This window comes from Sceloporus undulatus, chromosome 6, assembly GCF_019175285.1.
Source record: "Sceloporus undulatus isolate JIND9_A2432 ecotype Alabama chromosome 6, SceUnd_v1.1, whole genome shotgun sequence".
NCBI classification, from domain to species: domain Eukaryota; kingdom Metazoa; phylum Chordata; class Lepidosauria; order Squamata; family Phrynosomatidae; genus Sceloporus; species Sceloporus undulatus.
The window spans coordinates 23,347,350-23,374,944 of record NC_056527.1 but is presented as its reverse complement, the minus strand read 5'-3'; the positions used below and the strand labels follow the sequence as shown (position 1 = coordinate 23,374,944).

General features: G+C 39.3%; 1 protein-coding gene across 6 annotated transcripts in view; it reads right to left on the bottom strand.

Annotated features, from left to right (window-relative positions):
- Nucleotides 1–27,595, bottom strand: part of ARHGAP21 (Rho GTPase activating protein 21) — a 147,707-nt gene that overhangs the window by 23,537 nt on the left and 96,575 nt on the right. For 4 of the 6 annotated variants that reach the window (XR_006104453.1, XR_006104454.1, XM_042472275.1 and 1 more), the window contains 4 exons: nt 26,305–26,397; nt 25,927–26,005; nt 22,567–22,621; nt 9,678–11,634 (listed from right to left, as the gene is read on the bottom strand). Coding sequence is in view for 4 of the 6 variants with exons in the window: in XM_042472275.1 (XP_042328209.1) it covers nt 9,678–11,634; nt 22,567–22,621; nt 25,927–26,005; nt 26,305–26,397 (2,184 nt within the window). In the remaining 2 variants the exon portion in view is untranslated. Of the gene's footprint in view, nt 1–9,677; nt 11,635–13,128; nt 13,189–22,566; nt 22,622–25,926; nt 26,006–26,304; nt 26,398–27,276; nt 27,296–27,595 lie in introns of those variants that run through there. The other 2 variants (XM_042472278.1, XM_042472277.1) reach the window with 2 other exon arrangements.

Genomic DNA, 27,595 nt, shown 5'->3' with positions numbered 1-27,595 from the left:
GGAAATAAAGTATCTCCTCTCATGAGCAAGAATATAATCATTTGGGGGCAAAGCCAATCAGATACAATAGGCTGAGATAGTATTTTTCTATTATACAACAAGATTTCCCAGAGTAGCTAACATTTACATTCCAGAAGGAACAAGACAAACCAAAATCTATTAAGCAAGCCTGAATAAATTTCATACCATTAAAATATTAAACATCTACTTTACAATGAGCCATCTTCTTAAACACTCACTACAATTTGCTTTTAAAATATCAGGCAATGCACGTTTACATATGCATGCATGAACACCCCTCTGTTTTTAACAGGAAGGCAAAGAATAACAATCTTCACAAAAATGAATGCGCTTGTACTGTCTGGTTGGCCAGTGGATGGTTCAGTCAGCTGATAAGACGATCTTGAATGAAAACACTGTCCATTTGTTCAAGACTCCAGCAATGAGCTTCACTGTGGACAGTTTGTAAGGTAGTGTAGTATGCAAAGAATGGAAATGGAAGGAAGACACAGTAGCACAAGTGAAATTAGAATAAGGTCAGAAAGCTATGTGTTTTGCAATGAAGAGCTGGTTATTTGCACAGCATCCTCAAAGCGCTCCAACAATTAAAATGGCAATTAAGTTCACGCTCCAGTTTTTATTACATAATCAAGTTGATATACCTTAAATTTTTCTTTAGTAATTCTTTTTCAGTGATACAATAATATTTCAGTAAGCCACATATTATCAGCAATAAAAGAGAATTAGGTGTGCCAAACCTTCTATGAAACAAGACAGAAATACAACAGTATATGACTATGTGGGTAACAATCTCATACTAGCCACCTCATGTCTTTCCATTCATAACTATGCTTCAGCTCTGTAGTAAAATGACAGTAGAGCACCCAATCCCAAAGTGAACTGTTTGAGAGAAAAGAGTTTTAGAGTTCAGCATTACAGCCAGCATCCAAAGAGCCATGCAGCTAGTTTCAACAGCTAAGAGGCCTTTGGTCTTGGTTTCATGAATTTTAGCCTATATGACAAATTACAAGTGAAAGAAAGTCTATCCTAACATATTCTTCTTCAAATGTATTAGACTACAATTCCTATGCTAGGCTGGTGATGATGTAATTTGATACTATTTTGAAGCACTATATTATTGGGGAAGGTTGCATTGTCAGCTTCCAAAGCAGTTTGTAAAATGATACTGTGGGATATAACATAGCAAGAGATTTTACAATTCAAAACAATAAGCTTTATGAATATTTCTTCAACATTCAGGCCAGTATTTCCAGGCATCAACTCAGGACTGCTTAGAAGCATCAGTCAATGGTAGAACGAGCAATTAGCTCAAAACATATACATACATGTTGAGTAGCTCTTATCCAAAATGCTTGGGACCAGAAGTATTTTGATTTTGGAATAGTTGCATACACATGAGATATCCCGGAGATGAGACACAAGTCTGAACATGAAATTATTTTATGTTTCATATACACCTTGTACACACACCCTGAAAGTAATTTTCTATAATATTTTAAATAATGTTGTACATGAAATGAAATCTGTGTATACTGAAGTATCAGAAACCAAAGGTGTCACTGTCTCAGCAACCCATAAAAAAAGGTTTGGATTTTGGAGCACTTTGCATTTTTGGATTAGGGATATTCAACCTCTATTCAAATGCAAACTTCAATGGAAGCCAAAAAAAATCAGCAGTAGCAGAACACGTTATAAACCATCCTGGGCATAAAATGCTGCTTGAAAACACTGAAATTCTGGAGCATGCCAACAACTATCAGGTCAGAATGCATAGGGCAGCCACTGAAATCCACAGACACCTGGACAACTTCAAGGAAAGAATAAGTGCTTAAAGTAAACAAAGTTTGGCTACCAGTACTGAAAAACACCAAAATCAAGACCCAGCAAATGCAAATGAAAATCCCCCAGGATCAGGGGTTTTCCCAACAGACAATGGATCACTAATTAAAAAGATACCTTGGAGTCTTGCTATTTAACAACAGAACAATACACAGGTTAACATGTAAATCGCTTCCTCTCAACCAACAGTATACACTTGTCCCTCCATACTCGCTAGGGTTAGGGGCACAAGACCCCCATGAATATGGAAAAACTGCAAATAACAAAAATATGATGTTTTTTTACCTGTGAGGACACTTCTCTAGGAATCTCTAGGTCCTCCAGCGCAACTCTGTGGTCAATGTCCAACAGACACTGACCAGAGCACTGCTCTGGAAGAGCTACAAAGGCCTAGTAGAGGATTCTCTCTAGGAATATCTAGGTCTTTCAGTGCAACTTTTAAAGTTGACCATAGAGTTGCACTAGAGGACCTAGATATTCCTAAAGAGAACATATTAATCGAATCCATGAATAATCAAACCCACGAATATCAAAGCCACAAATATGGAGGGGTGAGTGTATATACCCCACTCTCTTCCATGCTAGCATTCTCTGAATATGCCAGACACCGCTGCTGGTGAAACATCAGGAATAAACTCTTCTAGAACACAGCCTCATAGCCCAAAAAACCCACAAAAAACTATAGATGCCAATTTCGAAAGCCTTTGACTACACATGGGGAGCAAACTAACAGGACCCGGAACAATGCATGCAAACTGCAGGAAAAGAGATTCCACCTCAACATTAGGAGGAACTTCCTGACATTAAGACTGCTCGACAGTGGAGAATAGTGGAGTCTCCCTCCTTGGAGGTCTTTAAACAGAGGCTGGATGGCCATCTGTCAGGGATGCTTTGATTGTGAGTGCCTGCATGGCAGGGGGTTGGACTGAACCTTGTGGTCTCTTCCAACTCATGATTCTATAATTCTATGATTCAAAGGTCTCTCTTTTTGCAATCTATGCAACAAGATGCTCAACTGGGGGCATCTCACAAAGAATATCTGATCAGTATAGGACTATGGACTAGAAGGGAAAACAGAAAACCCAGGTCTTTTTATGCATGTCTATGGTTCTCCTTCTGGATCCCAGCTATTCTTACTACATGTGATTACTTTCTGTGGTTTCTACAGTATGTGCACTTAACTGGGTACAAAACTGAGAGTCATAATTTCAAATGATATGCATTTTTCAATTAACATTTAATTTATATATGTGTCACTTTTGCTTTGTGTATAAAATAATATAATCTGAGGCACTTGAGTTTACTCTTTTTTAAATAAAACCTATTTCTGACATGCTAAATCAAGATTCTGGGAAGCACAAAACACCAGGAGCCAGGTTTCTCCTCCCCGTATAAAGCTAAACCCCAAGCATGTCTGAGAAGTCTTGGATGCAAAAAGCCCGTCTTCTTCCTTTCATGTGGCTATGAAGAGATATATACAGTACCTTAAGCCAAGCATAGTTTGTTACACCTAAATCAGGCCAACTTGCAGCTAGTATGAACCATGATTTACTGAGGGCCCGAACAGACAGGCCAAAATAAAGCTGCTTCGGGTCACTTTGGAGGTATGCTGTTTAAGAGGCTGGAAGCCGCGCCAAAGGACTGGAGCGCAGCTTTGGCGCAGCTTCCAGCCTCTTAAGATGTGTGTGTCATTTAAGCATCTGTTCAGGCCCTGAGATAACCCAGATGGAACTGTGATTTCTGTTTGTGTCTCGCTTCAATATTCCATAGTCTGCAGAAGCAGTTGTGAATTGGTTACTTCATTCATCCATCAAATGAGTATTTTCTTTTTCAGAACATACAAGAGAACGAGATGAGAAGTGGAAACATTCATAACTAAGTCTCAAACAGGTTTATTCCCATAATGGAACACTATGAGTTAGCATTATCACCAATAAGGTCATTATGTCATATCTTTTGTAATTTATAATTATTAATGAAATGAACTTGTAGTTAGAAAGGCATCAGAGGAAGAATTTCTGTATTTTAAATGCACTAAAAGTCACTTCTTTAGATTAATTAAGGCTTTTCGGTTAAGACTGAATCATCATCTTCAATTACAAATGAAGAATGTTTTCTGATATAATAACTTGGGGCTCGTACAGTGACTCATTAGGGATGCTGATGGAGCAACCTAGAAACTATAGTTTACAAAATGATGGTCTTAAATGTATTATTTTCCATGTTAATTCCCCACTTGCTAGTTTAGTGTTCAGTATCAAAGAAGAATTAATTTGGAGGAGGTTGCTTTTCCTTCTAGTGCTTTAAAAGCATCAACACCTGTGTTCTAAGAGTGATCCTTCAAATCTATTGCTAAGTGGGATCTCTCGAGTACAGAATAGCAAGGTCTAAGATATAGTGAGCTAAATACTCCCCATAAGCATTTCCTTGCTTCATGCAATTCTCCCTTTACAATACTCAGATGATACAGGGCACCACTACTGAAATCAAACCTCTAATCCCAATGGAATGGGAATACTACCAGTAAACACTGTTTTCCTCTTCTCAAACCCAACCTGTAATATAGGATCAAAGTAAAATATTTAGAGATAGAAAGAAATCTTAAATAATCACTTTGGTGAAAAAAGGCAAGTTCTACGTTTTAGCTGACAGAAGCAGGCAGCAAATTCTCCATAAAGATTTGCTCCATCAAAGATTGAAGGAGTTAAAGATGAATATTAATGAGTTCTCATTCTAGTTATTGAAAATTCAAAAAAAGATCTTGGAGATTTAGTCTTCTTATTATTTCTTGACTGCAGAGTTTCCAAGAAAAAAATGCATAGCTGTAGTCAATGGGCAAAAATATGTGCTCGTCCCTGGCACACTGAGGGGAAACCCCCTGCTGGTCCCCAACATCAAACAGCTTCAGAAGCACAGAACTATAACAAAGTGGCTCAGGGGCTCGACTGAATTGTGAATGAGGGAATTGATTACTTCAGTTTCACCTCTGCCATAAACTCTCCACTACCCTTAAGCAAGTCACTCTCTCCTCCCTCAGTTCCTGCTATCACAACATGATTATTTAAGCAGGCATATCATTCTGCTCAGTCAAAATGTTTATTGTACTACTGAGATCATGTCTGTGAATCACTTTGCACAAATGGAAAGTGCTATATGAACTGTAATTCTGCCATCACCATCACTATTACTTCAATACTTAAGTCTACCGAGCTAGATTGAAGAGTTAAGCCATTCTGACTAAATAAATAGTCCTGTTTAATTAGGCAGTAGGCCTTAAACATTAATTATTTTTAACAATGTATTTCTAAAAATTGCATACGGCAAGGAATAATCTTATATTGCAGATGGTAAGCACTCCTTACTTGCTATTTGACAGAGTAAAGGGAATTAAGTTTTATAGTGCCTGTTGCAAGGTATGTATCTAAAAAGGAATACACATGCCTTTTCTTGAAAACTCTATTTTTCTTTATATGCAGATTTATCAACTAACTAAATATGTATGATAAAATGACTTAAGATTTCTTTAATCCAGGCAACATTCCTAATTATTCCAGGTGGGGCCTGACCAAAGCAGAATAGAGTGGCAATATTACTTCTTTTGATCTAGACCAGTGGTTCCCAACCCGTGGGTCGGGAACCCTTTGGGGGTTGAATGACCCTTTCATGGGGGTCGCCTAAGACCATTGGAAAACACCTATTTAATTACACTTATGAAGTAGCAACGCAAATAATTTTGTGGATTTGGGTCACCACAACATGAGGAACTGTATTAAAGGGTTGCGGCATTAGGAAGGTTGGGAACCACTGATCTAGACACTATACTTCTATTGATGCAGGCTAAAATTGCACTGGCCTTTTTAGCTGCCTCATCACACTGTTGAATCATGTTCAACTTGTGAGCTACTTGGACTCCTAGATCCCTTTCACATGTAGTCCCCTTAAGCCAGGTGTCCCCCATCCTATATCTATGCATTTTATTTTGCTGCTCTAAGTGCAGTACCTTATATTTTCTGTGTTGAATATCATTTTATTAGCTTTGGCCCAGCTTTCTTATTATTCAGGTCTTTTTGAATTTTGATCCTGTCCTCTGGGGTGTTAGCTGAGCAATGGTTCAGTAGAGATCCTGTAGAGATACCACTGCCTCCAAGAACAATGCTATGATCAGTGACTTTTTGTGATTTCTGAAAAAGCAGCAAATTAGGGTTACTGTGTAGGCAGAGGCAGAAGTTGCTGCACTAGAAATTCACTTCCACAAGCAAACCTGAAGGATAAAGTCGAAGGCTTTCATGGCCAGCATCCATAGTTTTTTTGTGGGTTTTTTGGGCTATGTGGCCATGTTCTAGCAGAGTTTCTTTCTGACGTTTCACCAGCATCTGTGACTGGCATTCAGATACCAGCCACAGATGCTGGCGAAACGTCAGAAAGAAACTCTGCTAGAACATGGCCACAAAGCCCGAAAAATCCACAAAAAACTATAAACCTGAAGGGTACTCAGGCTAAGAGTGTGTATACATGTGCAAGTGCACCTGTGATGGCCACTGCTCCTTCTATGATACACCTAGGGCAACATTTAAATCAATCATTATTGTTATTTTACTAATTTGTTAACAAACGCTGCAGCAATAATATTAATGGATCTTTGTCCTACTCTTTTGCCTCTTTTTCATCTCTCCAACAAATACATGACTTCTCAGAACTTCACATATATCAGCAGCTACTGTCAGCTTTCTATATGATGCAGCACACCTTTGTAGAGGAGATTTTCTTTGGAGACCAAATTACAACTGCAGTTAAAGACTAAGCATCACAACTACAGAGGCAGAGTACACATATCCAAGCATATTATAACCTGATTAAAAATAATATTGCATCAACATATAATGAGGGGGAAACACACACTGGCTCTTTAAACACATTTCACATTTCTACCACTATTATCTCTCACTTTTTAATGTATTCAGGATATTGCTATGACCTTCATTTGCCAATTCCTCCACAGAGACCCCTTTCTTATGTAACAAGCAAAACCTCCCTTTTCTTACTTCCGAAGGCACAAACTGACAAGTGTTCTACTTCCAGCCTACATTTCTTTAAGATCTGACTAATTCCTATCTTCTTCATATCCTGCCTGATTTTCCCATTTCTTCTTTCTCTTCTTAGAAGCCATTATTTGTATTTACTCTGCCCTTTACAACCAATACAAGTTCATTTCTGTAGAGTTCAAAATAGCTTTGCAAAAGACTGGTAGCTAATAAGGTAAATTACTAACTGACAGTGGTCCAAGCATTTATATCTTCATTGAAGTTCAGGTATTTTTTTTCCTTGCAGGCTAACCCTTTTAAAAGCACAATCATATAAATTTCTACTTAGATGTGAAAAGACTTCATTGGGACTTGCTCACAGGTAAGAGTGGCTAGAATTGTAGCCAAGATTATAAATAGAACCAGGGGGAATTCTAGTAAATCATTTCGAATAAAATCTTACCTCTTATGCTATAACAAGTACTTAGTATAAGCTGAGTCTCCCTTGTTAGAAATACCTTGGACCAGAAATGCTTTGATTTTTTTCAGATATTGGCATATTTGCACATACATACATACATGCCAAAATATCTTGGAAATGGGACCCAACTCTAAATGTGAAGATAATTTATTTCATATACACCTTATACATACAGCCAGAAGGTAATTTATACATACTATTTTTAATAATTTTGTGCATGAAACAACGTTTGTGTATACTAAACCACCAGAAAGCAAAGGTGTTATTATTTCAACCACTCATGTGGACAATTTTGCATTTTAGAATATTTCAGATTTTGGCATTCTGGGTAAGAGAGACTCAACCTGTGCTGTCTTTCTAGGATTAAATAAAATATTAGACATCATACCAATTTAAACATGTTTAAGTTCTAGTCGAAGCAACAGAATTAAGAATCTTTCACACACTAAGTCACAGGCCTAGATTAAGACATACTGAGATCCTAAACCAGAGTGGGCAACTTTAGTTCTCCAGATAGTCTAGGGCCCATTAGCCTTAACAAGTGAGAGATATAGGGAAATGTGAGGGATTATGGAAATTACTGTCCAAAACCATTTTGATGCCCATCCTGCTCTAAACTATATTAAGTTTATGAGGTCCCATAGCATTATGCTATGTGTATTATGTAAAACCTGAAATCTAGTATTATAGCAGTATTCTGAGGCCTTAAAATATATGTTGCTTATACATAAATCTGATACTGCCCACTCAGCTGTGTGGGAATAACTATGATACACAAATGATTACCACAACCACAGAGCAAGGCTGATGGCCCATAACCTTCTCAACTAACTGACATTGCATAATAATAATAATAATAATAATAAATTTATTATTATTTATATTTCCCGCCTCTCCCTGCGGATCAAGGTGGGATTACATCCAATAAAATAAATACAAAATAAAAATACAAAGATACAATCAATAAAATACTGACATTATTAATAAAATTGCATGACAATCATAGCAAACATGGCCATCATAATCAAAGGGGTGGAACGTTTTATTTAATAAGGCTCATATACAAGGTCGGGTGGGTAAACCCACCGAAAAAGATCTGTCTTATTACCACCTTAGATGCTTTTATGAAGGCACTTAAGATGGTGGTAAAAGCTCTATGGGAAGTCACTGTTAATCTAGTCATTTGGTATTCTAATAGATTCTTCCCAGATGTTCTGAGAGTGCGAGGTGGATTATGTAGGGAGAGGTGTTCCCGCAAGTAACTCGGGCCCAAACTATACAGGGCTTTAAAGGTGATAACCAACACCTTATCCTGCACCCAGAAGCTAATCGTCAGCCAGTGAAGAGATTTTAACACAGGTGTTATGTGATCAGACCTAGATGTACCAGTGACCAATCTGACTGCCACATTTTGTACCAATTGAAGCTTCCGAACTTGGTATAAGGGTAGCCCCATGTAGAACGCATTACAGAAGTCTAAATGAGAGATTACCAGTTCATGTACCACTGCTTCAAGGTCCTTTCAGTCCAGGTAGGGATGCAGTTGGCGTATCAACCGTGAGTTCCAATCAGGGAAAAAGGAGGGATGATGATACAGTCGTCCCTCCACATTTGCGCGTTTGGTTACTTGCGAATGTTAAACCCGAAGCCCCTCCCATCCTGGAAGTGCTTGAGAGACACTTTCTCCCAAGACTTTCCAGGATGGCATGGGCCAGAGGGAGGGAGCACTATGTTCCCTCAAACCTTTGCTGCCCTGGAAATGGCTTGAGAGATGCTTCTTCCAAGGTTTTCCAGGTTGGCAGGGGCCAGAGGAAGGGGCATTTCGTTCCCCCCAACCCCTGCCGTCTTGGGAGGGCTTGAGAGACACTTCTCCCAAGGCTTTCCAAGGAGACAAGGGCCACAGGAAGGGAGCACTCTGTTCCACAAACCCCTGCCACCTTTGAAATGACTGCCGCAGGAGGAGGGAGTTATTTGTGGTTTTTCCACATTTGAAGGGGACTTCTTCCCCTAACCCCTGCAAATGTAGAGGGCTGACTGTAATAAGGAGGAGAAGGAGAGGAGGAAGGACATCATCTGCAACCTGTTACCTATGGTGCTATTAAAATGATCACTGGTGCAAAGAACAACTGGTTGAGAATGCACAGGGCCATGACATGGTGGAGCTGAAATGTACATTATATATTTTAAATTATATCTTCTGAAATTAGTCAAGTACTAAAATGTAACAGGTTCGTTACAAAGTACAAAATGATAAAGAAGTAGATCAAAACACATACCACAGAAGCACAGCAACAGAAACTACTGATTTAACTCACCTATGAATGGGATAGATGCCAATGAATCACCAGGTGGGCTTGAACTAGACGCCTTCCTTTCTTCTATCCTTTTTATATGAACTTCTCGACGTGCATCATTGGGTAGCCAACATGTTGTCTCTGAGGCAGGCTCTTGATCATTTACAGCTAAAATGTAGGATTGATGTCGCAAAGGTTGTGGCGTCTGGTGTCCAGAAGGAGACTTTTCTCGCAAGACAACTATTTCTGCGTCTTCATCGACAACATTTGTTGGTTGAATTTCAGACTCTTTTACAACTTCTCTTTCAAAATTTTGAACTGTTTGCCTGACAGAGACATCTAAACTAACAGAGGTAGTTAAGTGCTCACTGATCTGTGGGACAAATTTGGCAGAAGCTATGCAGGAAGTGGGAGAAAGGGTACTCTTGCCTATGTCTATCTTGTTGTCTGGTACACCTTCTGTTTGTATCCTTGATTGTTGATTGAACAAACCACTGTGGTGCACATGATTTATTTCTCTTTGGTCTTTGGTAGTAACACTATCCAGGCTGTGATTAAGGGAAATTGAGGGTTTTGCTGCATAGGGTAGAGAAGTCTTCAGAGAGTTGCTTCTTGTGCTTCTAGCTGTTGACTGAGACGTTCTTTCATGAAAAGTGGTTGCAGGCTTTGATGTTCCACCAGCAGCCGGCAAATTTCTGGCAGGCTGCAATGTGTTTACATCTGGTGAAACCTTCTGGAAATGCATGGCATGCCCTAAGGCCCTACTACTGATGAGTCTACCATCTGAGTTATAAGCACCTGGAGCCACAGAAAAATTTGAGCCTCGAAGAGACAAGTGCAATGCATGTTGCCGAGGTCTCTCATAAATACCTCGCCGATCATCTTGTTCAGTAAACCCTGTCCATTTATAAGTCTTTTTTCTGTCTCTGTTTGAATCTACAACAAGGTTATCAGCATGAAGATACTCTATTGTTTCACCCTGTTTGCCTAAATAGTCCCAGGACCGCGTCCTGTGATTTCGGGGACTGACAGATGGTGAAGTCAGAGCATCTTGTGAGGCACTCCTTGGCCATTCTTTTAGCACTATATTGGGATCCTCAAGTCTTTCCTGGGACACGCTTCTTTGTCGGACCTGAATAGTCTGTGGGACCCTATCATGAGAGGTGCTTCTGCGTCGTACCTGTGAACCAGTGCGATTTGGTACCATTTGATTATAATCTGTTGTATTCTGAGATGCTGCTCTTAAACTATCTAACCTTTCCTGTATAGTTCTGCAGCCATACATGTGCAAACGTCTGTTATCAATGTATTCTTTGTAGGTTTTGTAATTTTTCCAGTCTATATGTTGATGGGCATTTGGAGAAGTGTAGTGATTGGTAGGGATAGGAGAACCTGCACTTTGAGAAGGGGATCTAGTAGTTGAGATCCCTTCTGGGTGCCCTCCAAAACTTCCAGATTTGTTAGGTATTCCACTAGAATCTACTGGCCTTGTAAGCGGTGTCTGAGGAAGTACAACAGCAGTGGACATAGAAGAGGATGATGAAGTGGTTCGTGCTTTTGTTTTTAGAGTAGTTTGTTCATTGAAACCATATCTCATTTCTTCTGTCCGGTGTGATGGACCAGAGTGATTTGTTCTACATGAAGAGAAGTCTACAGCCTTCTCAGAAGGCACAACAACAGTTCTTACAGTTTCATTGCAAACACAGACAGCTGTGTTAGATTTTGCAATATCTGTTGGAGATGGAGGCACTTGTATTTCCATTCTGTAGGGCTTTTCTGGTTGTGCTGATGTCCGTACAGGTCTATTAGTTGTCTGTTTTCCCTGTGAAGAATCAGGAGGTGCTTTCTCAATAGGTTGTGCCATGGCAGTAGCTGGAGATGTTAACCGAGGATAACATATTGGTGGTGGTTCAGGTATGTTGCGGGCATTACCACTGTAGGCTTCATTGCCTTTCAAGTAGGCATCCTGGGAATATGCCTGTGCACAAATAATTTAAAAAGAAATTAGTCACTAAAAATGTGGATTGGAAACCAGCATCACATTGCAGTGAGATGATTCAGTGGACAGCTACATTCTTTGAAGAAATATTTCTCTTACCAAATATGCAATACAGATATTCTTTGCTAAGCATTCATATTCAAAGAGAAACAAATGTCAAATGCCTTCTATTATTTATTACTCCTGGTGTATAAAATTATACTATAGAAAGCCTCCACCAAGGATTATGCATATTTCTATAAATCAAATCAACAGCAAATTCTATCAATTGCTGCAGGTGATTAGAAGAAGAGAGAGTTTGTGAGTATAAATCAAAAGACAGTGTCTTTTTCTACATATCTTCAAACCCAGGCTCAAATATTTCTTTTATCTGAGGTTCTCTAATGTTGGAAGCTAGGATTCTGCAGAAACCGAAAGGTTAACTATGGAACTCTGTTAGTCACAGAAAAATTGTAGTTCTTGCCATAAAGGGAAAGGGATAGTCTATGTAGAAATGGCTGCATTCAATATAGATTGCTTTTCTGAAAGGCACAATTGCTGTATCTAAGATGAACAGACAGTGGCAATGTCTTTGTTGCCAGCCAACGCCCACCTTCCTTCCAAATAATCTCACATATTACTTATTCCATAAATTCCATAATACTGACATTAGTGCAGTTTTTTAAACCAAAAGATAGCATCAACATACATGGCTGGGCAGCTATTTATAGATACTTAATTAGACTGAAACACAGACTGTCATAAGCAATGTATTACTTGTCTGCTTTAAAATTTCCATCTTATGCTGTTTTTTAACAATGTTATTCCAAAGCAAAAGATGTGCCTTAAAAACTGAATGCTTCCTTACAGCACCAAGGCACTTATTTGACCATCAATAACAGCATATTTGCAAGGTCTGTCTGGAACACAGTAAACATCTTTCTTTTATACTTTCCCATAACTTCCTTTAGTTGTAATATGAAATTCAAAAAGCTGAGAACATACAGCTTGCCAATGCAGAAATCTTTCAATTTTTTTTTTAAAAAAAAACACAGCTTAGGTGTGGTATCATATTACAGCATTTCCTGCTCAAAACAACATGCTCCATTCAGACAAATAACATGCCCTGCCTTAGCATTAGATGGATTGTAAAAGCCCAAATGCAGCCATGAACATTACACTGAGAGCAAAGTACTGAAGATGAGGAGGGCGAGGCAATAAAAATATATGGCTGCAATAAATATTACTGCGAGCATTAGTTATTTGCAAATAAAAAATTAAAGCAAAACTGGAAAGAAATAAACCAAGTAACTAACAAAACACAGGCACACATTAAACAGATAACAAGATCAATATTATGACCAAAATTCAGCTAACCAGCAGCTCTAGCTTGCTTTCAGCAACTTGCAGGCTTTAACAGTCCAGCTTCTTGCAGATCTACCAAGAAACACATGCCTTACAGAATTGGAGAAATGGCTACAGTTCGTTTCTTACCAGGGCTGTAACATCCTTTGAAAACTGCAGCTGGCAGAAAACAGGAAAACACAGTAAAAGCTGCTTATGGATGTAAAGATAGAATTATGTTGTCATATTGATGCGGGATTCACAGCAATCTAAAAATACATGTACACCGATTTCTCTGGAAGGTACCAAGAGAGGTAAAGGGCAGTGAAGCATAAACAATAACTTCAGCCTCCTTCTGAGCATGTCTGTCTCCGGATTTTACCTGCTTCTTGCCTTTATTTCCTAGCCTTCCAGAAAAACAAAATACAGTTGTGCTGTGTTCGTTCAGTGCATCTTTCCTGCTACAAACGGAGCCCTCTGGTTGTGCTACAAGGCATCCCTTCTACTAGAGCAACATAACAGCCTTTCATCTCCCCCTGAGCTGCTACCATCCCTGCTTCCAGATGACGAAACAAGGGTTTCATTATGCATTTAAAATCCATGCACCCCTTCCCCACATGCATCGGAACAGAGCCACAAGCTGTCAGCTGACTGCAGCTGCTTTCATACTCTACATCTGACATTAGAAGATGATTTCAGAATAATCTTCAGAGAAAAGCAGTCTCCCCATGTGATCATTTTCTTTTTTTATATATCTTCTCTGTTTCTTCAGTGACAAATCAGGAACAGGCTGTGCTTCAATTGCAAGGTGGGCACTATACAACTGTCTCATTTTTACATAGTCTCACATGTCAGAAAATGGGGGCTTTGCATTTGTGTACTTTCCAGATTAGGAGGAGGAGATGAGAAAGGAGGCACACACCGAGATATGCATATTAAAAAGCAAACTGTGGTATATTCTAAGGAAATAACATATTGACTCTCTCCCTGGAATATGTCAATACTGCCTCCTAGGTATAATTTAGGCTTATGTACTATTCACAAGGTTTGCAAGACACTTCGAAAAGAAAAATGAAACCTGTCTGAAAAATGCATGGGTTAGGAGAGGTGAACTAGCCTACTATCTGATCTTGGAGGGGCATCTGCCAAGGTCCTAGTGGATCCTCTGATTTTTCTTTAACCTTAAAATAATAATTTAAAAGCTCCTCCTGATCCGTAGGGGCAAATAGGAATTAATTCTGAAGTATCCTTGGACTTTTCTTGGCTTCTTCAGACTGAGCAAAGGCCTTTAACTGAAAGTCAACTTCTGATTAATGTTCCAGATGGGGAAAAAAGGTCTCTTGTGGTATTGATACAGCCCAGAGGGTACAAAAATGTGGCAAAATTGCACACCATGCTCTCTTAGAGAATGGGGCCCTTTTTATTTTTAATTTTAAAATGGCAAAAATTTTAGTGTACTATCGAGGGCTGAAGGGCTCCTAAAGGTCTTGAAAGCTCCATGAAGTCCACTAGCTGTACTCTCCCTATTCCTGGTTAACAGAATAATAACTATACATTGCATTATTGTCTCTCAAGTTGTCACATCCATTCAAACGAAGTTGGTTGTGTCTGGACCCTCCATGCTCATGTGATGCTTAGATTTCATTGGTAACTAAATGTACCCCACTGCATATGAAAACAATCCACTGAATGTATAAACTAAAGATCTAAACCTGTCCACATTTTCCTATGAACACTATCATACAGTCTAATTTACTTTCCCTACCATCAACCTTCAGGCAATCAGAGAGCTGTACACACATATCAACTGGAATGGGGCTTTTGTATCCTAGATTTTAAAAGAACAACAACAAAGGAATGTCCCTAGCTTTGAAGGTTCACAACGAAGATAATTAATTGGGCAGGTGTGAGGGTTGAGAATTAACTGTTAAGTATTATATACAGTGTCAAGTAAGATCGGATTCTTCATGATAGTGGACAACAAAAGCAATTATTTTCTTTTCCTTTGGACTGAGGAGTAGCTAAGCTAAAGCAAACCTTTGGATTGCCTTATCAGGATACCATCTGCTCTGAAGTTTTGACCCTTTCACAAACTATCCCTCACCCATGAATTTATCTAGAAACAGACACACTCTTGTAATCTCTCTCTCTCTCTCTCTCTGCCTATTGGCTAATATTTTTTCAAAACTGGAAAAAACATGTTCATTAAGCACCCCAGGCCAAAGAGATACACCCTACATCTGAAGCTGCCAGGCTGTGCATATGTAGCCCATTCAGCTAATGTACTGCTCCAATTATGCACACCTGCTTCATGATGCAAACGAAATGCACAGTGCAGACAAGCAGCAAATACTTTAGTGAGAATCTCTCCTTGGAGTATCCACAAAAGGCCAAAAGCCTATACAAAAAATACATCTGGTAAATAACAGCAACTTGTCTAGGATCAGTCTTCTGAAAGTAACACAGAACAATCTCCATATCTGCATGCAGGTTCACCTAAGATCTATGGATGCCACTGCCAGCCAACTCCCTTCTTCACCTTTTTGTTACAAAGCAAGGAGGGAAGTAGCACTACTACCCAGCTCTCCCTCCCTCCACCCACATGCCCCTCTCCATCCTTGTCTGTCATGGGACAAGGAAGACATAGGGGACAGCATCCTTGCTGTTGGCCCCGGCTCTGCACAGCAGCCAGCCAACCAGGAGCATCTCTGTTGGATGCACTCAGCTCACCGCTGCCTCCTCCGCCACCACCTCTAGTTCATGTTTCTTGGATGAGAGAGGCGTGGGGGCCCAGCTGCACAAAGCCATGCACCCCTCATGGTGGCAAACACTGCACTCTTAGGAGCAAGAACAAAAAGCCTAGCCAGCTGGCTGGACACTCAGTCACTGCTTCCAATGTGACCAGAGGGAGAAGCAACCAAATGGCCGACCTTCCTTCATTCCTTACCTCCCTCCCTCCTTGTAAGGCTTGGGGAGCTTGCCATGTACCTCTCTCCATTCTCAACAGTGGCAGGAAGAGGAAGATATGGGCTGCCCCCTCACTGTCAACCCCGACTTTGCACAGCAGCTAGTCAGCCTCAGCCATGCCTGGCCCACTTTCCTTTTGTTCTCACATGTGAGACTGCTGTGCCCATCACTGAGAGGAGCATGGTTTCATAACACTCTGCCCCTTGACTCTTTCAGCCAAGAATGAACCAGAAGGGCTGGCAAGAGGGGCATGGCCAAGACAGCTGCTGCTGGTTCCTGCTCAAAGTTAGGGGCAGCCTACCATCCTCATCCCATGACTGGTCAGGATGGAGAGAGCCGTACAGAGAGCTTGCCAAGTCTGGAAAGCGGGAGGGGGGGTTAGTTCACTAATATCCATGGTTTTGCATATCTGCACAAAGTACAGGAATGTATCCTCTGTGAATATGGGGAGGGGTCATGCTGTACCAGCAAATCATAGAAGTAAAAAAAATGGAGCACAGAAAAGGCTATGGCGCCCTTTCTGGGGCACAAAAAGGAAAAGCGGCCCTGATCCGATGCCGAAAGGGGCTATCCCCAAAAGTTATTTTGCCTCTCCTAAAAGTAATTCTCAAATTTCTCCCATTCACAAACACAGGAAAGGAATTTCATTTTGTTAGCTTTGGCCCAGCTTTCTAGTCTATTCAGGTCATTTTGAATTTTGATCCTGTCCTCTGGAGTATTAGCTACTCCCCCTAATTTGGTGTCATCTGCAAATTTGATAAGTATGCCCCCAATTTTGTCCTCCAAGTCACTGATAAAGATGTTGAATAGCACTGGGCCCAGGACAGACCCCTGTGGCACTAGCACAGTCACATGCACACGACACCATTAACTGAAATGGGGGCTTGCCATCCACAGATGGTTAAATCCAGAGATGGTAAGGCTGTTGATAAGGAGGGCAGACTGTACTGTTGGTGCTGGCGTTTTACTCTCTTTCTTTCATTCATTCTTTCAATCTTGCCCACAATGTGAAATAAAGTAAATAATTCTTTTGCAATCCAAATTTAGATATCAAATCCAAGAGGCAGAGGGGTTTTTTACTGTAAATTTAAAAATTCTGAATACATTATTTACAAACAGTGATACTTTCTTATATGCAAATGGTATCTTTTACTTCGTAAAATTAAATATTTTTGTATATATCATATTCACCTTCTCTCTGCCTATTTCTGAAAATACATCAATGTAGTTTAAAAGGAATATGGTACAAATAGGAGCAGGACATCTTATCCCAACATACTAGAATGAGTCTCTCCTGCTTGGATCATAAGATACGCCTTAGTAATACAATGTATTTTTTAAAACAAAAACCATTCTGCACTTGTTGCGAAGAACTACATCATCCCTTTAATTCCTGCAGAATATGGATTTGAGGACCAATTCACACTTTATTTGGCAGGAATAACTAAAATATAACTAAAATGGGAGAGGAGGGCTACAATTAAATATTTTATTTATTTTATTATTAAATATTTAAAGTGAGTAAAGGAAAATCCATGCTCCCAAACATGTAAAGATATACAGCAGGAGCCTCAGCAAATTATTAACAGCACCCCCCCTTTTTTTTTTTTTGCTAGCATTTCACAGAAAGGTGGTATAATGGAGCTGCAAATGCTTTAAAACAAGCCAAAATACAAGATATCAGACTAGTGCCCCCAAACTTGATTTATTATAGCAATGTATTATGCTCCCTGTATTTTAATTTAGTTTTCTTCAGAGGAAAAAAATCTTGAATTGCCAAGAGTAAGCAATGCAATATTTCATTTATAAGAATGTGTTAATAATAGAAGTTTACAATAATAATTGTAGAAGTCTGTAGACGTCTCTTTATAGGCATGTAGTTATTTCACCTGCTCAGCCTGGATTTCATGAAGCTAAATACTTCAAAATGACCAGTTTATTAAGAAAAATTCTTGCAACATTAATCATTTTAAAGTGTTGAATTTGTATAAAATATTTCATATGGTTTGTCAGAACAATTGTTGTGCTGTAAGTGTTTATGGAGGGAGCACTGCTTCATTAAATCTATCAAACAAACACTTTCTGCCCTATATTCTCTCTTCTCTTACAAAACACCATTGAGTAATGACTGTGTTAGCCCTACTACCATAATGCATAGTTCCTTGCATACAATTTAATCAAGCTCTAATTGTTTGGGCTAAAGTGTTACTTTTTATGATGCCACCACTTGGCTTAACAAGATGGTGAAAGTAACTTCCATTCTCTCCCTCAGATGCCTAAAGAAATACCTTTTCCATATAACACTTGCACGAAGGTGGCTCATACTCTGAAATGGTCAACAAAGACACACCACTTGACCTCTGATGCCAGTATCTCAGCCAGTGATACTTGTACAGAGATCTTTACATAGTGAATGTTGGTGATGCAAGGTTTCCTCTCTTGTACCAGCCTACAAGCAGATTTGCTGCACTCTATCACTGATATCCCTGGGAAAGGGGCAGAGGAAGATGGATGATGTTATGGGGAGGAACAGTCAAACAGTTACATGGCACCTTTCGATACACCAGTCCTTTCTGAATAAATAGCATATGAAAGTGATATTTCATTAACCTAACAGACTAGTTGCAGTAGACATAAAGAAGCTTTAATGTGCACAGGAATTTTATATAAGCAAACGCTGTTCTGTTCTCTTCAGTACTGGGAATCTTCTGTGTAAACTAAAAGTGGAGATATCAAAGCTTTTTATAGTGATGAGATCATCCCATAAATGTACACTTTGGATTAACCAAAGCTATTTGATTTCAAATACAGGCAGAACTAATATTCTGAATTATGTTACTCCAGGGAGAATATGAAGCAGAGTTGGTACAACAAGTCACTCTTACTCTTAATAGGTAAATGTTGCTAGTGAGGGCATGTGAATGGTACTGCTTTAGCTCCTGCCTTACTGTAAACATGTAATAAAGTTAAGAGGCAAGATAAAGGTAAAGGTATTCCCCTTTGACAAAGTTGTCGAATTGTGTCCAACTGTAGGAGCAGTGCTCATTTCCGTTACTAAGCCAAAGAGCCAGCATTGTCAAAAACTACTCTGTGGGTCATGTGGCCAGCATGACTGCACAGAACGCTGTTTACCTTCCCACCAAAGTAGTACCTATTTATCTACTTGCATTTGTATACTTTTGAACTACTAGGCTGGCAGAAGCTGGGACTAGTAATGGGAACTCATTCCATCACACGACACCTGGGCGTTGAACTGCCAACCTCCTGATCTTGCATTCAACAGAATCAGTGTCTTAACCACTTGAGCCACCACGTTATAAAACAAGCAGTATCTCTACATAGCACTACCTATAATGGATTCTGATGAATGAAAATATGTTTGAATAACCATGTTCCTTATTGAGACTGTGCCAACTGTCTTGGTATCTTGCTATCTTGCTATCTAACTCCTGCCAGTTCCAAGTTCTACCTCCCCCCCCCCCCAGCTATCATTTCTCTTCTTTTGAATTTTATTCTATTATACTCTTTTTTCCTCTACAGCTCCGGGTTGCAGTTATCTATCGCCTTCCTGGTTCTGCTACCCAGTTCCTCTCAGATGTCGAATCATGGCTGACATTCTTTCTTTCAGATTCAGTCCCCACTTTGATCCTAGGTGACTTTAATATCCACACTGACGATTCCAATAACCCTACAACGTCTCGCTTCAACTCTCTCCTAGCTTCTTTTGACCTCCAACCACATTCCAACTCTTCAACTCATTCTCTTGGTCACTATCTTGACCTAGTTCTTGCTGCAAACTGTGCCATTTCTGACTACCTGGCACTTGACTTTTCACTATCTGACCATCATTTAATCTCCTTTGCTCTTATACTCCACCTCCTCACCATACTGTTCAACACTATTTTCGTGATCTTCAATCTGTTGACTCTAACCATCTTGGTCAGATCCTGGAGTCTTCTCTCTCTTCCCTAAATCTGAACGTCTTTGGAGAAAGTCCAAACAGTGGGCTGACTTTATTCATTACAAATTTGTTCTTTCCTCCTTCTCATGTGCCCTGTCTATAGCAAAACAAACTTATTACAAATCATTGATCTCCGCCAATGAGAGGCGCCCGCAGCGTCTGTTCTCCACCTTCAACACTTTGCTTAAACCTTCTCCTCCTGTCTCTTCATCATTCTCCCCCAATGACTTCGCTAATTACTTAATCTCAAAGATTACCACCATTCGCTCTCAAATAGTCCCTCCCAATTCTTCTTCTGCTCATAATCTTCTATCGCCCTCACCTAAAAAAAATTCTGTGTTTCCTCCTGCTTCTCTGGATGAACTCTCTACACTTCTGAACTCTTCCAAACCTGCAACTTGTTCTCTTGATCCAATTCCTACTCGTCTTCTAATTTCCATAGCTCCCTCTCTTCTGCCCTCACTTCTCCATATCTTCAATCTCTCTCTCTCTACAGGCTCCTTCCCTTCGGACTTTAAACATGCTCTCATTTCCCCAATTCCGAAAAAACCTTCTCTTGACCCCTCCTCTTTGTCTAGCTATCGTCTGATTTCTCTTCTTCCCTTTCTTTCTAAGGTCTAGGAATGGGTTGTTTATTCTCGCTGTCTTGAGTTTCTTGAAGCCAACTCCATTTTTGATCCCTTTCAGTCTGGTTTCCGCCCACGGCATTCTACAGAGACAGCTCTCACTAAGATATCGAATGGCCTTTTACGGGCCAAGGCTAATGGCCTTTACTCTGTTCTCATCCTTCTTGATTTGTCTGCATCCTTTGACACCATTGATCACAGCCTTCTAGTTGATATACTCTCTGACCTTGGGTTCTCAGACTCTGTTCTCGGCTGGTTTAGATCTCAGACAGATCTTTTGCAGTGGTCACAGGTAGTCAGACTTCATCCTCTGTTCCCTTATCTGTTGGAGTTCCCCAGGGCTCTGTTCTGGGTCCCCTTCTGTTTTCTCTCTACACACTGTCCTTAGGTAAACTCATTAGCTCTTTTGATTTTTCCTACCATCTGTATGCCGATGACACCCAGTTGTATCTTTCCACCCCTGACCTTTCTCCAAGGCTTGAACAGCAAGTTTCATCATGTCTCACGGCTGTCTCGCAGTGGATGCGCCATCAGCATTTGAAGCTCAACATGTCCAAGACGGAGCTTCTTGTCTTTCCCCCTAAGTCCACCCTTCAACACTCCTTTTCTGTCTCTGTGGACAACATTTCTATTCAACCAGTCCAGCAAGCCCACAGTCTTGGTTTTATCTTTGATTCTTCTCTGTTGTGTATCCCTCAGAACCAGACCACAGCCAAGGCTTGTAGATTCTTTTTATACAACATTGCCAAAATCTGACCATATCTCTCCGCCTCTACTGCCAAGATTCTGGTCCATGCCCTAGTGGTCTCACGACTTGATTACTGTAACATCCGCCTGGCTGGGCTTCCTCTTTCTCACTTCCGTCCTTTAATTTCTGTCCAGCATTCAGCTGCACGCATTATCACATCCGCCCACCGCTGTGACCACATCTCTCCTGTATTGGCATCCCTTCACTGGCTCCCCCTCCCTATCCGCATTCAGTATAAGCTCCTGCTGTCGACATTTAAAGCCCTCCATGGACTGGCCCCTCCTTACTTATCAGACCTTATTTCTCCTCACCTTCCCACTAGGGCCCTCCATTCTGGTAGTCAAAGTCGGCTGTCCCAGCCCAGGATTTCCTCTGCCTCATCTAGGATTCACCCCTTTTCACTTCCTGCCCCTCACTCCTGGAACCTTCTTCCCTCGCGAGCAAGGGCCATCACTTCTTTAACCAGCTTCAAAACAGAGTTGAAGCCTATCCTGTTCAGAGCATTCCCACACATTGCGTGATTGTCACTTGCTATCTGATGTTCCTTTTGTTGCCTGTTTTATTGAACCATTTCCTGTATTGCTATGTGTTTTATTTGTATTATCCTATCATTTCTTAGATTGTACGCCATAGGCAGGTTTACTCTTTATTGCTTTTAAGTACAGCGCTGTGCAAATCTACAGCGCTATATAAATAAAGAATAATAATAATAAAATAATAATAACTGTCCTTTGCCTGTATAAAAATTCCTGTGAAAGCATTTTATGCAACATCTAGGTGCACCCGGGCAGGGCAACGGAAGTATTATGATCCAGATATTGAGCACCTGCCAGGAGATGAACAAAAAATACTTCTGAAACCTTTTCAATATTCTCAGAAACCTGAACAGATTCTCTCAATGTAATTTTTTAAACAGAATTAACTTCTTACTTGAGAACTAGCCTAGACATCTATTTTTTGTAATATTATCACAGATATTTTAACTTTTTTAACAGAATGTGTGTCTTTTTCAGTTAAATTCAATCTATAATTCATTTACAACCAACAACACACTAATTCCTTGTGTTTTATGTTCAAAAGCACATCCATGGAGAGTTTCTGATCCTTTCTTCCATTCCATATTTACTTCTTTTTTCATCCTCAATATTACAGACCAAAGTAACAATCAACTTAAAACAATGAAATAGAAATGACAACAACTATAGTAGCATAATTCAATTCTTTTCCCTGTATACAATGTCTTTTGGAGGGGTGGTACTTTAGTCCATTTCAGAAATAAAACTTACCAGCTGAAGAATGTCCTCGTCTTTTGGCATAACACTAAGCTCTAACATGCTGTCACTGTGGAGAAGGGAGAAATGTATTACTGTTTTAGAAAGAAATGACATATTGCTGAACTAAACAGTATGAGGTGATTTCATATTGTTGGTTACTTGATAATCTTCTTGATTACACTGAATATAAACCAGATTTTATATTGTTTGTATACCTCTAGATTTTCAATACAGCAGTATCATCACTATTCCTCTGTCAAAGCATGACATTTAAATTTAAGATTGTTTTGTTTTCTAAAATTATCCACCAAATTTCCTATACAGAAAAGTGTGTGTAGTTGACTTTAACTTTTTAAGACTGCATTGTATCAAAGCATAGAACTGAAATTTAATTGTCATTGTTACCACTTGATGACACAAAATACTCAGCATTGTAGAGGTACAAAGTACTTTTATCATGGCACAAAAGTTAAGTGAACAGAAATAAACTGTCACTTGTTGGGTGACAAAATACTGACACATACACCTGAGACATTACTTTGTAAAAGCACGTTGGGTAGCCTTTACAGCTGCATTTTTGGGCAAGTGTCTATCAGCTTTATGCATCTGTATACTGTGACTTTTGTTCATTCTTCTTTACAAAATTGCTCCAAGCTCTGTCAGATTGGATGGGGATCACTGGTGAAAAAAACTTTCAAGTCTAGACACAGATTCTCTTATATTTAGGGATAATCTTTCACTGGGACATCCTTAAGACATTCAGGTTCTTATTTTTAAACCTCTCCAATGTTACTCTGGCTGTGTGTTCAGGATCATTATCCTTCTAGAAGCAGGATTTCTGCCTTAATACCAGACCTCGTTGCTGATGTTATTAACTACTCTCAAGCTGATCCCAACATCTCCAAGACTCCCTCTCCTCCACTGCTCTGCTTAGGTCCTGCAAATTCATACCCATGACCTCCTTAATAGAGTTCATCCATCTAGCATGTGGTCTTTCTCTCCTACATCCCTCCACCTTTCCTACCATTACTGTCCTTTCCAATGAGTCGTACCTTCTCACAATGTGGCCAAAGTACCTCAACTTAGGACCCATTTGCTTGTCTTTTTAGCTGTCCACAGAATTTATCTTCCTTTTATCTGCTTTTCTCACTGTCCAGCTCTTGAATCCATAAATGTTAATGAGGAATACAATAGCTTTACGATCCTAACTTCCGTGCCCAGTTGTGTATCTTTACATTTCAGGATTTCAGACACACCCACCCTGCCACAGACTGATATATGTTTTCCTGTCCTGTATTTGGCTCCTTCTATCTTTCCCTCAATTCTTCCAGGCAGCATTTCATTGTATTAGCATTTCAAGGCTTTTCATTTTCAGCTGTTCACAAAGTAACATTAACAAATGTCAAGTCTTTCTGTTGTCTTTTTTCCAAACCATTTTCTTAACACTAATAAAAATTCAATCATTCTAAGCATAAAATATGATCATATGCTTCAACAGAATGGAAGTGACAGATTGAATCTAATATGAGTTGCAGTCCCATGAATCCTTATAGAGTTTACTATATACAGTATTGATCAAATACAAAACCTGATTTTAAGTTCACACCTGCTGCTCTGTCAAAGTTGGCTCTGTGTCAAAAGAGACTAAAAATTGGGGGGGGGGGAGATTTTTGTAGTGCGGGTCCAATGTTTTTAATGTTTTTGTTCTATTGGGACAGTTTTGTTTTGAAGGAAGCAGAAAAAGGCTATTTTATACAGGTTATGCATTCCTTAACCAGAATTCCAAAATCCGAAATACTCCAAAATCCAAAGTTGTCCACATGGGTAACCAAGATAATAACACCTTTGCTTTCTGATGGTTCAATGTAAACAAACTTTGATTCATGCACAAAAATTATTCAAATTATTATGTATAACATTACATTCATACTATGTATATAAAGTACATATGAAATATTAATTAATTTTGTGTTCACACTCGGGCCACATCTCCAAGATATCTCATTATGTATATACAAATATTCTAAAACCTGAAATCCAAAACACTTCGGGTCCAAAGCATTTCAGATAAGGGATGCTCAACTTGTAGTTTATTCTAAAAATGTACTCTTTTTACACTGGATTTCCCAACTATGGAACAAGGGGAAACTCAGTGAATGAGTCGGCATTCAGGGATGTAGCCAAGATTTTAGGAAGGGGGGGGGGTCCAGATTAAGTGCCACCATTATAATGGGGCTTGGGTGCAGCAGTGCGGAAGCACACACCATTAATTTTTCTAATGGAAGGGGGGGTCCGGACCCCAAGATCTCCCCCTTGGCTAAGTCCCTGCGGCATTTTATAGCTTGATAACAGAATCATAGAGTTGGAAGACATCACAAGGGCCATCCAGTCCAACCCCTGCCATGCAGGAACTCACAATCAAAGCACCATATTCAGAAGTCATTTGAAGAACATAGAATGGAATTATTGGGGGAGGAGGGTGTATAAAAATGTTTTTAAAGTGGAAATACCATAAAGTTAACAATTCAGGGATTGCTCTCATATTCCAAAATGAGTACAAAATACCAAGCATTTTCTGACATATACCAAATATGGAAGTAAAACTATGTCTGGGTTGTACCACCTCAGTATCGGGGGCTGATGAATGTGGCTAATGAAAATTTTTAAAACTAAAGCCAAACAGAAAAAATTCACCCCTGAATGCTACTTTTCCTAAATATTATAATGCACAGATTTTCTTTCTTCCTTTTGGTACGGAAAGTCCCCAGCTGTAGTCTGAAGTGTACTACCTGGACGCAGGTGTACTTTGTCTGCTATCTGATAACTACCTTTAAGACCCAAACTGTCTCTCTCCAGCCACTCCTCTCTCAGTCTCACAACCTCAAGTGGGCTAGAAAGTAGAGGGAAACAACCACCACCACCAAAACCCTGCAGTTCTACAGATGTTATTACACTAAAAGTCCCAACAACTCTGCCACTGGCTATGCTAGAGAGTTTGTCCAACAGAATATGAAGGGTCACAGGTTTCCCATCCAGAACTACATTGTCAGTTTAACTGGCCTTTGCAAATAAATAAAAGCTCCACATTCTGTTTATAAAAATTATGATATATCAGAATTCACTTTAGTATCCCTTTGAATTCTATGATGTGTTGTTAACAAAGGATGATGAATTTCCTGGATTGACTGGTTTGATCTGTAAGGGGCAGTTGTGGCATATGTAGGAAGTCCTGTACTGTATTTGGGCAAGGGCTGAACTGAATTTTTAAAACCATCTGATCCTGTGATTATGGTATGTCAAGTACAAACTGATTGCCTCTCTTAAGGTACACTTTATGTAGAATTTAAAATTGTTCATTTATAAGTATCTTACCTGTTCTGAATTAAAGCAATTACTTGAGAATATGTCTTTCCTATAACACTTTCTCCATTCACTTTTATTATTCTGTCACCTACAACAGGGAAAAAAAGACAAAGGTGGAATATCCAGACCACTGTTATCTTGAATTGGGGAAACAGCTAGTTCAAGTGTTTCAAAGAAAATGAAAAGCAAATCACAAATTACATGTTCTCTTTTCAAAATACCCACCACTAAAATTTTAAAATAAATCCACATTTGGAATGAGACTAACTAAAGAGCTGGACAAGCTCAAATCCTAGCCAAACAAGCCACATTCCCATCCATCACAGAAACAAACACTTAGATAGTTTTGCTTCCTATACTAATTTAACAATAGATAAGAAAAAGCACCTGTGCACAATCCAGCTTCAAAAGCAGGCCCTCCTTCTTTAACCTGCTTAACAAATATGGTGTCCATTGGCTCCAGTCTGTTTCGTGGCTTTCCTAAAAGAAAGGTTACACATAAATCTTGGCAGTCATTCTGAGATATGATAAACTGTGAAGAAATGGCAAATTTGTACAATTAATTATTCATTAATCTTTGTATTAAATACCAGGATCCAAGTAACTTTGGTTATTGGACAATCAGCATTTAAATCTCTACTCTTTTTTTTTAAAGAAATTGAGAAAACATAGATGTTTTATGGATATATGGAAAAAATCTTGGAAATGTTTCTGTAAAAATGCATTTTTACAACTACACTACAAGAAGCTTGTCTGATTTTTACTTTACTTTTCATAAAACATGTATTTTTCCTACTCACATTTTTCAGGGTCATTCAATGTGCCCTAATTTTTTAGAGTTGCTCCATAAGGGGTAGTATAACCTTGGTAATTTCTTTTTTTATTTTCTGCACATCACAGTCCACAGTCCTCCTACATATTATGAGAGTATCCACAAGTATATAGCTTAGAAAGCCATAATATGATAAATAAAAAGAATTAAAGAAAGCCCATCTCTTTAGCAATATGAATGCACGTCCAATGGTGCAGATCCACTAACAAAAGTTTGTTTGATCCATAGCTGACTTAGAACAACACCTTCTCAGCTTCTTCACTCCAAAGTCTATTCTCTAGCCAAGACATGTTCATGACATCTTTATTTCATGATTTTTCCTCATTTGGACTGAAATAGAAATTTTGAAAATCCAGCAGAACTTCAGTAAGTTTCACCACACCCACCAACTTCAACCTAGCTCTATCAATTGGATTTTCTGGACATTATTGTGCCATTATATGATAGATAAAAACATCACTTTATACTGAAAATGTATTGACTGCTAAACCTATTTACATGCTGCCAGGTACCACTCATAAACATACCATAAAGTCCATCAGGTAACAGCCAAATCCTGTGATAGAACCAGATTTATTCAGACTTGCATCTATTCAGACATTTTTTCAAATTACATTATTTATCCAACAAACTGGAAAAAAACACCACTACAACCATCACAATAAGGCCAAAGTGGTATAGAGGAATGACCCACTACAGGAGAAATCTAGAAGAGAAAATAGAACACTGAGGAACCAATAACTCTCAACCATTCAAATGTCATCAAGGTTCTAGAGCCCATCCTGTAAACTAGGAGTAGGAATCACATGGCCTTCCAGATCTTGTTGAACAGTACTGGCAATGTCA